Here is a 12,590-nt window from a genome sequence, read left to right as displayed (position 1 = left end):
TATTAGAAGGAACTGTGTAAATGTGATCACCTAAAAATATGCATTCTGAAATAGTAGCCCACTCTTGCCACTGCCGCGTGGCTGATGAAGGAGGCTTTGGCCCTATCTGGCTTCAGCTGAGGGCAGACACAGTGCCCACAAAAGTTGATTGTCATCTTGGCTCCAGTGTGACAACCACCCCCACCCCCAGACAAGGCTAGGAGTTGCATAACTTCCTTTGGCAAGTCAGAGCCCTCCCGAGGCAGTGTCCCTGGAGAGCTCAGGGATTTGGGACACACACTTTGTTAGGCTCCACTGCATGTCCAGACCCTCGGAAATGACTTAAGCATGACGGTGACATTAAGCAGCAGTGGATCGCAAACTGCATTGTCACTCCAGGGAGCCGTTGCCCACTGAGGTGGGTCTCCCGGCCCTGCAATCCCAAACCTCTGCTGTCACATGTGGATCATTTTTCACACGCGTCCACCATTGCCTCTGACACCTGTGCCTACAGAGAATGTTGCGGAATCGTTTTCGAAACCCTTGGCTGTAACAAATGTATCTGGATAGTAAAGACTCCATCTGTAAGATCTTCTGAGCCAACTGGATGTGGCAGAGCCAAAAGCAAAGGCTTACAAGCTATGCCTTCAGCCTCACAGCAGCCATTAGCACATGGCTGTCCAGGCCAGCATCTGCAGGGGTTGGGAGAGGACACATCACAGGAAGCAGACATTCCACCCCCTCCATCTTCACAGGGCTCTAGATAGTGGGGGTCATGCAGGGCAGGGGCAGCCCCTGGCCTTGGAGCGCAATGCCTCTCCAACCCATTTGGAAGATGTTTCCTCTGCCAGAAAAGTTAGTCTTTCAGGGCATGTTGCACCAAAACATAAATTCATTGTTAATGACTTTCTGGTAAATAGCAGAGTCCAAAATAACTCAGTATCTGGTAACAGAAGCTGTTCAGACTATGGTGGGTGGGGGCAGAGGTGGGAACACACAGACCTTTCTAAATGTATACCAAGTTGGGGTTTTTTTTGGTTTTGGTTTTGGTTTTTGTCAAAAGAACATATTATGTATTTCAATGTTATGCACTTGTCTGCAATTTAATATCCATTTATATCTGCAATTATCCATTTAATATTAATCTATAGGTAACCCAGGGACCTCTAAACTCAATTAGATTTATAAGTTCACAACCCTAATGCAACGAATAAACCCCATTAATCCTGGGGTCTGCACTTAACTGTGACATGGGTGATACATAGACTTTGGAGTTTCCTGCCTGAAAAATGTAATATCAGTAACAACATGCCTGAAGTCTGTGCGTAAAAACACGACTACTCCTTAACCAAACTGAAAGGAACACACAAATAGAATGCTTTGGACTATTGAAAGTGGTTTTGAATATAAACTCACATTTCTTTTAAAATAGTGTGTAAATTAGAAAAAAAACCTAACTCTCTGAGAAATAGTAACCACTTTCACCTACTTGGGGTATAAAAGGATGGCGCTTCAGCTGCACAACAGCCTCCTGATAACAAGGGTTCTTGACTCAAAGATGTCAAGGGAGGCGTGGAAACCATGTGTCCTCCACACAGCACCACAAGGCGGCCCCATTAAAGACTTAGTTTCCCCATGGCCATGAACTTCTCTTCTGCTGGAGTGGATGCTTCCTCAACATAACACGTGTGTAGCTATTTGCAAAAAAGCCATCTGCAGGATGTGCTCATGAATTTTTCAACTTGGAGATGAAATGTTTTGTGCTTAGTTCACAAAATCCACCTGCTCTGAATCTTTATTCAATTCAGGTTTTCAGACCAAGTTTCCCATTTCAGGAACATTAGGATGCTCTTGACTCTCTTTGGGAAATGACTCCAGATAACCAGTTTCAAAGGACCCGAGCAATGCCAACAATATCAACGGGATGAGTGAATACAATCATGGAGACATCACACAGGTCAATTTCTTTAAATGTCTGTAAGTCACTCTAAAATAACTTTGCTTTTCAGGGGTGGTTTATGTATATGTAGATTTCCCGGGTGAGCTGGCTCTGAACTCATAACTTAAATAGATGTATCTTCTTCTGTTAGATTCTCTAGACAAATCTCACTAACATCTCTTAAAAGTAAACCCTTGATCTTTGCCAACTCAAAAATCTACGTTCAGCTGAAATGGGACTTTGTTCTTTTCTTTACAAAATTTGTCTGCTTGTCTGCTCACAGACGGCCAAGATCAAAAAACTAAACTCCACAAACTACAAATGCAAAGTTTACCGAAAAGATTCAAAGGAGTTAAATCTTAATGAACCTAAAGTTATAGTATTTAGCGTTCCAACAACCAGTCCTTGGAGGATTAAAGGACCATTGAGGGCTGTATTCTGGTATGCTTCCCACCAGCTAAAGGGGGCCCAGAGACCTCTGGACAGCAGGTCGCCTAGTGGAATGTCTGTTACGTAGGCTGGAGGAGAAACCTGGGTCAGCCTCTCCCAGTGGGCTTCCAGACCCAGGCCCACCTATCTATCCAGGACTGCTCTGTAGGAGGAAAGGTGGGTCACTGGTCAGGCTCCACCCTGCTCCCAGCCCCTTGCCCCTGAGACTATAAAGAGCACATCCTGACCACTGGAGGTTGTCCAGGCCCTGGCATCATGGTGATTGGCTGGGCAAAGGCTGGACTGCAAACAGCTCACTGTCAAGGTTGCTTGATAAGTCACCACACGTCATAGTGCTCTTTTCACCTACAAACCTGTGTCCCATTGCGTGAACCAAAATGCACATTTGATTTTTTTCCATGATGCCACAAAAAGTCAAAACATCCCATTTTCTCCCAAAAGCTGGTCCTTGAACTCCTGACAAAACCATGTGACACAGATCACAACACCCCAAGTGGCTCCAAGCCACACACTCTTAAGAAACATGTGACTAAGTCAAGTAATAAAAAAAATGTACCATCCTAAAATATGCAAAACTGTTGCGCTAGATAGCAGAAATATAGGAAACTCATGAAATAATGTACAAAGAGCCTAATACTAAAACTCCAAAAATGAAATGAGCAGAAGTCTTTGCTTCACTGTGAGCTGACCTCTTGTGGGTAGGCTCAGCGGCGTCCCCAGGGAAGCCCTCACCCTGGTCAGGGCAGATGGGAGGGCAGAGCAGGTCATGGGGCTGTCAGTTGGGAAGCCTACTGCTCATGTAATAGGAGAAAGTGCCCTGTTGCATGGGCCAAGGTGCATGGATGACAACTGCCCACTCTCAGGTGCTGGGGGAAGGCTGCCTGGGTGTGGCCTTGCTGCCTGTGGACAGAGATGCCTCCGTGTCCCCAGAGCTCACTGGGCTCCCAGGGTCCAGTGCCCACTCCCTGGAGTAGGATCCTGGCCTCCCTAGTTAGCTCTTGGAACCTGCTAGCCAAGACCTTGACTTATAAACGTGGGGGCCATGAGGGGACACTTTGTTCCATATGTCACCAAACAGTAGAGGATCTGCCCACTCGATGCGCAGCAGAGCCAAACACTGAACACCAACCTTTGCAGGGGAGAAATGAAAGCAGTTTATTGGTGGAGTGGCAAGCCAGAACTCCCCAACCGTTTTTAAAGGCAGAGATAGAGGGTTAGGGATTAGGGGTCGAGGATGAAGCTGATTGGTTAGTTCCTGTGTAAGCCTTAGTGGTGTTCCTTAGTCTGATTAATTCAGTTCCTGGTGTCTTCTTGTCTGGTGCCTTTGTCACTTTGGTCAGGTGATATAACTGAGTTGAAAAACCAAGATTCTGAAAAATATCTCATGATTTTGCATCCGTGACATTGTCTTTAAGGCAAAAGTCAGAAGCTAAATGTCTCATGACCATTGATTGTTATTGTTGCAGCTATCATTGTTTTGTGCTTAAATAGCTACATTTTTCTATTATCCCAAGTACACTTTTAAACATTTCTTCTGGAACTTGCTTTACAGGCAGCCTTCAGAACATGGCTAACATATTTTCTTAATCTTTGACTATAAGCTACGTGACAAACAAAGCAATTGAAACTGTCAGTTAAAGCCTGAATCTACATCTCAAGACTCTGAGATCTAATACCTAAACATGTTTACTGTTAACTGCTGGTTTCACATACAGACTACCACATTTCCAGCCGCTGCTTAAGAAATTCTTTAGATACGGACACACATTTCATTTAACATCCCTGCACACAGTGAGTGATCCATGGACCCACTTGCCTATAGGGAAGAAACTGGAACTTTTTTCTTGGAGGTCAGGGTCATTCGATGAGCTGAGAACTTAGTTTTTGATCTCTAGAGCTGGGCAAGATGTTTAAGCTATTAGATTTTTAAAGCAGAATGACCCTCATTTATTCAAGTTGAGGTAATATTACTGCAAAAAAAGCAGCAGTAATTCCCTGCATTGTAAGAATTTTGCTTGTGGGATGAGTATGTGTGTTTTTATTCCATTCAGGAAATACACTCTTAAACATTTCCTTACTCTGGTCAATATTGACCCTTCCTTTGAAACTAACTTTTCAAAAACAAATAAAACCTATTTTAACTTCCTTAGATTTCTTTAATAAATGTTTGCTATCGTTCTATATTGAAAGTTGGCACTTTATAAACTAAATTGACATTTAGAAGATTGCCAGTTCTGGCACAAGGCTATAACCATGTGCAGACAGGCTGGGCTGTTCAAAATATTTTACACAATTCCAAACCTTAAAAAAGCCTTTCTGGGCCGGCCAAGTGGCGCGTTGGTTAAGAGCTGGCTTGGGATGCCAGAGGGCCCCGGTTTGGATCCCACATATGAGGGCCAGTGACACTGCACTCTACAGCTAAGATGCTGAACAACAGCTCGACCTGGAGCTGGGCTGCCATGAGTCGCCGGCGACGGCTGCAGCCCCTGCTGCAGTGGGTTGCCATGGGCTACCGTATGTAGCCAGCAGCCAGAGTGAGTGGCCAGCAGCCGCAGTGAGCAGCTGTCCAGAAGCTGGCAACTGATCTGCCTCGTCCGGAAAGAGCGCAATAATGGTGCCAACTTGGGCCAGTAAAGCAACATGCTCCACAACTAGACTGAAGAACAAAAGGACAGCAACTTGCCTGTTCCCCTTTCCCCAATTCCCCAGCGCTGTTCCCATCCCCCAATTTCCCAATAAAAATCTTTAAAAAAAAAAAAAAAAGCTTTTCTCTGGCCAGCGGAGTGGCTCAGTTGGTTAAGAGCTCGCTCAAGAGTTTGAGCTCTGAGCAACAGTGGTTTGATGCCCGGCCCGAGCTGAGCTGCCGCTGAGCTTCCAACAGGTGGCAGGATGGCTCAGCTTAAAAAAAAAAAAAAAAGTCCAGGAAAAGTTGCTGTACATACCCCTTAAAAACTCATTTCTTATCTACTTTATTCTATATTTAATGAATTATCATTTTAAAAAATACCAGGCAAGAGGATCTTTATTTTGAACATTATATTGGGATTCTAATTTTATCCTAATTTTATTTTAAATAATCCAAAACAATCCAAAATTATTAACATATAAACCAGCATATCAATCTGAGTTATAGGCTGTATTCATTATCAATACTCTCCAACTAAAATGTACTCATAAACACAAAAGAAACATATAAACTGTCTCTAGGTGTCATTATTATGCAATAATGCACTATTCAAAAGGAAATGGTAGATGAGACCCAATACCAAAGTCTGCATGGAGAGACTTGCTTGCTTTTGTAGTTAGTAATAACAAAAATGAAGTAATTCTAATCATTGCTCATTTCTATTGTTATAAAGTTTTTATAAGTATATGTGAATTAAGTTCATTATTTGATCAATGTGACCATTTTTTAATCTGCTTTACTCCAAGTATAAATTATAATTCATAACTTCTGATGGCTTTCCACTAATAAGTTGCTATTTAAACATTTTTCCATGATCAGTTACTTTGGCAAACTCTGCTACAGTCAAAGGATGCTCTACATCAGAGTTCCAAGTAAATACTTCTATAGCTTAACATATCCCAACTTGAGGTATGGAAATATCTGGCAGTTTTTGTAGCATGATGTTAATTCAGATGGGTGCTATATTTCAGGTGCACTGACTTATTATTTCTTAGATGTATCAAAAAATAATAAATGGAGCCACTTTAAAATGGAGCGGGAGATATCATGCCAGAGACACTGCCTTGCAGGTACTGTGCCTCAAACCTTTGAAATGTTAAAACTGCAAAATAACCTATGGACTGAGTCTAAAGCAATATTGTACACCAAAGAAGTGTTTGCAAAGACAACAAGAAAACAGTTATTATGACTACTAGAATGAAAATTAAAAACACTGTTTAGAAGTAGCATCCTTATGTTATCTGCACTAATAGAAATGCCTTTCTTCTGATGATGTACTTGTTCCCCTTCCCTTTCTCATAAACCCGTTACCTTTGTCTCCTAATTGGAACACTATTTGGGCTCCTGCCTTAATCAGAGCTTCCCAAATAGCTGGTCTTTGATCTCAAATAAATGGTGTTGCCCCTCACTTTGAAAGGCCTTTTTATTTTTAGGTTAACAGATGAAAGAAGGCAACAGGTAGATTCCCCTCCCCAGTACAGTGATAATTGTACATTTCATATCTTAGTGTGTATCCTAACCAAGATTACTAAGAGTAATGTAAGCAGTTCTACCTTCACCCAAAGGAGGTAGATCTCAAGTGGCAAATTTTACTAAAAGTTTAACAGTTTTATTAGGTGTAACTCTCAGCATTTAGTGTTGTGTTGTTGTTTTTTTTAATGCTACTTCTTTAGAGCAGGGCTTGGGAAATGTTCTGTAAAGGTCCAGATAGTAAATATTTTAGACTTTGCCATATGGTCTCTGTTGCATCTACTCAACTCCGCTCTTGTAGCAGAAAAGCAGTCATGTAAATGAATGTCCATGGCTGTGTTCCAAATACAACTTTATTTATGGATACTGAAATTTAAATTTCATACAATTCTCATATGTTGCAAAATAGTATTCTTCTTTTGAATTTTTCCAACTGTTTCAAAAATGTAAAACCCATTTTTAGTACTCAGGCCCTACAAGAACAGGCTTCAGGCTGACTTTGGCCCATGACCTATAGCGTGCCTATCCTTGTTGCATAGAACCACAGTGAAACCGTCTGTCCCTCCTTAAAGATTACCATTAAAAAACGAATTGATTATACTAGTCCCATTCAGGAAATATGGGAACTAAAGAAAGGCAAATTACCAAAGAATGCCCACAGTAGGAAGGAATCAAGTCCTTATCCAGGATACCCACCCACCCTGCTCGGACATGGTCACCTCATCTTGGCATCCACAGCCATCAGCAGTGATGAAGGGTGACCAGATGCGGTGCCCGCAGTTCTGCTGCTTGCAGGGTACCTATCTAGTTCTCAGCAGCATTTACTTGCTGGGCATGTTTCATCATCCTTCAAGTCACCACTACCCACTGTGGCTCCAAGTAGGACAGAAAGCCACCTTTTCATCCCCCATCTCCTGCACTTGGAGTCCAGCCACTGAGGCCAGCTTCCCTGACTGCTAATGGCCCAGAGGAATCTAGCAGCTGTTACCTGTTCTGCTTACACAAAGAGGGCTGAAGACGAATGGCTCTCTCCTGGGGCTCCCAGCCAAGCCCTACCAGATTACCACTCTGGCCTTTCAACTCACCAGCATCTTTTTTTGGCGGGGCACAGAACCCTTCAACAAAACATTTCAAAGAACATTTTTATTTTTGCCCAGTATGGGCAATCTGGGCCCTTCCGCATCAGAGAGGTGACATTGAAGAAAGGAAATTTGGAAATACCACTGTTTAACTATTGTTAAACTAAGCCCGCCTCATCAGCTGAGGAAGAGCGCCTGGATGCCAAGACCGCCCAAAGCCCACAGGAGCTGAAATATAAATTGCAGCGTAAAAGGGTGTGCAAGTGGCCTTTACTTTTTTAAAGGACATCTGTACACAAAGGCACAAAGTCTGGGCAAACATCTCCCAGATCCCGGTTAAGAGAAAAGGACAGCAGGCCACGCCCCCACCCGGTTGTCTCTGGGAAACAGACCCCGGTGGGGTCTCCAGCGTGCACCCACAGTCCAGCGCCTTCCCTTGGTTCACTGTGGTGGGATGCTTCGTCCTTTCTGGGACCAGAGTGGTCTCCAGCAATCTGCAAAGGCTAAAAACACGATGTCTACAGTTAAAAACATATCCCAAGATCTTACAGTATCGCTCAAGAGTCAGGAGCCTTTTACTTGAAGAAAACTGCTCCGAGTCTTGAGGATTTCTTCCCATTCTTACACGAGGAGAATTCAAGAGGTCGGCTAGGAAGGCCTGAGCCACGAGAAAAGGGGTTGGAGTTTGGGTGCTTTGCCAGAGCTCACACGTTTGCTTGCAGGATCTGTCTGAGTGCGAGTTTACGATTGAACGGCTCCCTCCTGTCTTTCCACGCTCCCCTCCAGGTGGACGACGCTCAGCAAAGCGTCCGGGCAAGTCCCCCGGTCCCACGGTCCCTCGAGCTCTGTGGGGTGTCGCGGGGCAGAGGGCCGGGTCCGGGGCTCAGAGCGCGTCCGCTGGGCGCACGTAGCGCAGCGTGTAGTTGGCGCCCGCGTTGTTGTCCCAGTACTCGCCCTGGGCGCAGCGGTAGCAGACGGCGAAGTGGACGGCGACGTCCGGCGCATCCATCTTCTCCCCCTCCTTCGGCTGCAGGCCGGGGGGCAGGCACAGCGAGAAGTGGAAGCGCTCGGCACCCGGCTCATCCTCGGCACCCCTGGGCCCACGTTCCCCCGATGGCGCCTCTGGCCGCTGGGGCTCCGCTGGCTCTGGCTGCAGCTCGGCGGGCACGTCCAGGAAAGAGCGCCACTCGGTGAAAGTATAGCGCACTGCCACGGTCCTCGGCCCGGGGCAGCCCAGCACCCGGCCAGAGCCAGTCACCTGCGCGCCCCAGGGCGCCGAGCAGTGCACGCGCTCCAGGCACACGCGCTGCCGCCGCAGGCGCTCGGCCGCGGCGCTTGGCCCGGGAAGCTCGAAGGCAGGCCGGAGCCCGGGAGGCTGCGCGGCGGCCGCCGCCGCCATCAGGCCTGGAAGCTGCTGCAGCTCCTCAGCGCTCATGGGGAAGCTGCGGAGGCGGGAGAGCACTGCTGGCGGCACCTGCGGCTCCTCGGCCTCGCTGAAGTGCTTAACGCTGGCCAGGCTCAGCCCCAGGGCGTCCGCGAACTGCACCCGCTTCTTGCACTTGGCGCAGCAGCCACGTGGGCTGTGCGGCGCGTCCTCGGAGCCCTCGCCGCCCTCCGCGCCCAGCCCCAGGGCAAGCTGCTGTCGCTGCTGCAGTAACTTGGCCGCCTGCAAGATTGGGTCCGCGGGCAGCGAGAAGGAACGCGTGCGGCGGCGGCGGCGGTGTTCCAGTAGTTCCTCCTGTTCCCGGAGGGCAGCCTCTTCCTCTGGGGACCTGGGCTCGGCGTCTGGGCTCCCGGACTCCGCTATGCTGCAGCCGTCCCTGCCACCCTCCATGTAGAGGGCCCCTCTGTTGGGCAGCTCCTCGGCTGGCAGGGGATCTCCAAAGGACGCGGGTCCCTGAGCCTCCAAAGTTAGCAGCTGCGCCCCTTGGGGCTCCATGAAGCAGTCTGGCCCCAGGACCTGTCTGGGTCTCCAACCCCCGCTCAAGGCTCACCTGGACATTTAACACCTTGGATCGTTGACAGCGAGCAGCGCCCGCCGGGGGCTCTAGAAGAGAACACAGGTCCACGTGGGAGCCTCGGGGTTTTAGCGGTGGCTGCCAGGGCGGAGTGGGAGGAGGATGCCGGCCAGGGGTCAGCTCCCGGCCAGGCCGCCTGGGATTGAACCTGCCCTGGACAGGGGAGGGCCGGGGGCGGGGAGACGCGCCCGCAGAACACCTGGAAGCGAGGCGGGCGGCACCAGGCGACAGCGCGGGCGGGGTTCCTGAATACTCCAGCGGTGTAAAGTGGGAGGCGGATTTCTGGAAGTCGGGGTCTCCCTTTCACCTCCCTCCCATCCCCGCGGAGCCAGCGGCGGTCCTGCCTCCGGAGCTCCTGGATGAACTTGAGATCAGCTCTCGTTGACACCGGTGTGAGCAGTCTTCCTCCTGCCCGTAAAGTTAGCCCACAGGTCTTGACCGGTGTGCCCTCTGGAGGGTCACAGAGCTGGCTACTCCCAGCAGTTGCATCGGCCCAGGAAGTTCCCGGGGCGGGGGCGCAACTGAGGAAAACCTGCCTGCCGGGAAGCTGGAAGACGGGCGGGCCGCGCGGCCCGAGCGCGCAGAGCGCCTCCCTGCCGTCCTCTTCCTTCCTTCCGCGAACCGCAGGGCGCCCTGGGCTCCAATCCTACTCAGAAGCCAGACCCGGCCGGGAACTTCCGAAAGCGTGGGCCAGGGCTGATTCTGGGGCGGACCTTGGGCGGACGCGCGGAGGAGAGGACACTGCCGCTAGCCGAGAACTGCCGGAGGCCATTCACGCGCGGCCCGGGAGCACGTCCCCGCTCCTCCCCTTGTCCCGCCCGCCGCGGCTGGAGTTCCGAGTTCCGAGCGCACCGCCCCCACCGCAGTGCCCGGGAGTGGGGGCCTGACGAGCTCTGGGACTGTGAGGTCGCAGCCCTGCCGCCCTGTGGCTGCGAGAGTCCCTCTCGGGCTTTGCTAGGGAATGCGGAACCCCTGGGGATTGGAGGGACTTCCAAAAGTGTTTTGTTGTTGTTGTTGTTGTTGTTGTTGTTGTTTCTGTTTTGTTTTTAAGATTTACTTGGATCTAAGTCGGTGGTTCTAGAAATTTAGCGCGCGTCAGCATCACTGGAAGGGCTGTGAAAACACGTTGCTGGCCCGCCCCCCCCCCCCCCAACACACACACATACACACACACAGTTCTGATTCAGCAGGTCTGGGTGGTGCCTTACTGTGTTTCTAACAAGCGCATGCTGATGCTGGGCTCTAGGGGTTGCATTTGAGAACTACTGATAAACCTATATGAACGGTGTATAGCTACTTGTATAAAAAGCTGGACGTTCTACAAACATAGATCCACTATTTCAAAAAAAAAGAAAAGGCAAAGCCAGCCTACCCAAGTCATTTAACAGAAGCCTAATAGCTAAAATAGTGTATGCTCTAGCAGACCATATTAGTTAGTTTCAGGGATACACACCATAGATATTCAGCATTTATATACCTAAAGAAGTGATCGCCATGATAAGTCCAGCAACCATCTGACACCCTACCACGCTATCACAATATTATTGACTATATTCCCTATGCTGTACCTTACGTCCCCATGACTAATTTGTTTTATACCTGGAAATTTGAACCTCTCATTCCACTTCACCTTCCCCTCTTTTTAATTTTTCAATTACAATTGACATTCAATATTATTTTATATTAATTTCAGGTGTACAGCATAGTGGATAGACATTTATATAATTTAAGAAGTGATCCCTTGACTAGTCTGATACCCATCTAACACTAACATAGTTATTACCATAATATTGACTATATTCCCTATGATTTACTTTACTTCCCCATGACTATTTTGTAACTATCAATTTGTACTTCTTAATCGCTTTCCCCTTTTTTCACCCACACCCCCAACCCCCCACCCATCTGGCAACCATGAAAATGTTTGCTGTATCTGTGAGTTTATTTCTATTTCATTTGTTTGTTTGTTTTGTTCTTTAGATTCTGCATATACGAGTGAAATCACATTGCATCTGTCTTTCTCTGTCTGACATACTCCACTTAGCACAATACCCTCCAGGTCCATCCATGCCACCGCAGATGACAAGAACCCATTCCCTTCCACGGCTGAGCAATATTCCGTTGTATATATGTACACTTCTGCTTTATCCATTCATCCATCCACAGACACTCAGGCTGCCTCCACATCTTGGCCATTATAAACAATGCTGCAGTGAACATATGGGTGCACACGTCCCCTCAAAGTGGTTTTTGGGTGTCTTCAGATAAACACTGAAGTGGGATTACTTGGTCCTCTTTTGTCTCTTCTTTTTTTTAAAAGATTTTTTTATTGGGGAATTGGAGGATGAGGACAGACAAGTTGCAGTCCTTTTGTTCTTCAGTCTAGTTGTGGAGGACGTTGCTTCACTGGCCCAAGTTGGCACCATCATTGTGCTCTTCCCAGGCGAGGCAGATCAGTCGCTGGCTTCTGGACAGCCGCTCACTGTGGCTGCAGGCCGCTCACGCTGGCTGCTGGCTACACACAGTAGCCCATGGTAACCCACTGCAGCAGGGGCTGCAGCCTTCGCCTCACCGTTGACTCATGACAGCCCAGCTCCAGGTTGAGCTGTTGTTCAGCATCTTAGCTGTAGAGGGCGCAGCGTCACTGGCCCTCATATGTGGGATCCGAACGGGGCCCTCTGGCGTCCCAAGCCAGCTCTTAACCAATGCGCCACTCAGCAGGCCCTTGTCTCTTCTTATAGCCTTTGTTTTTAAGTCTATTTTGTCTCAAATAAGTATTGCTACCCCAGCAATTTTCTATTTTCATGAAATATCTTTTTCCATCCATTTACTTTTTATCTGTGTGTGTCTTTCAATCTGAAGTGAGTCTCTCATAAGCAACATATGTAAGGGTCTTGTTTTCTTATCCATTCAGCTCCCCTATAACTTTTGACTGGATCATTTAATCCATTTACATTGAAAGTAATTGT

The 12,590-nt window shown here is 47.9% G+C and overlaps 1 protein-coding gene across 1 annotated transcript; it reads right to left on the bottom strand.

Moving 5' to 3' along the window:
* Positions 1-7,856: 7,856 nt before the first annotated feature.
* On the bottom strand, positions 7,857-9,555 carry PPP1R3G (protein phosphatase 1 regulatory subunit 3G). Its single transcript, XM_019627069.1, has one exon. It carries the CDS (start codon positions 9,540-9,542, stop codon positions 8,487-8,489), a length of 1,056 nt encoding a protein of 351 aa, XP_019482614.1. The 5' UTR covers positions 9,543-9,555; the 3' UTR covers positions 7,857-8,486.
* Positions 9,556-12,590: the final 3,035 nt, after the last annotated feature.

Source organism: Hipposideros armiger, unplaced genomic scaffold, assembly GCF_001890085.2.
Source record: "Hipposideros armiger isolate ML-2016 unplaced genomic scaffold, ASM189008v1 scaffold_704, whole genome shotgun sequence".
Lineage (NCBI taxonomy): Eukaryota > Metazoa > Chordata > Mammalia > Chiroptera > Hipposideridae > Hipposideros > Hipposideros armiger.
The sequence above is the reverse complement of the archived record's forward strand: the minus strand, read 5'-3'. Positions and strand labels throughout refer to the sequence as shown.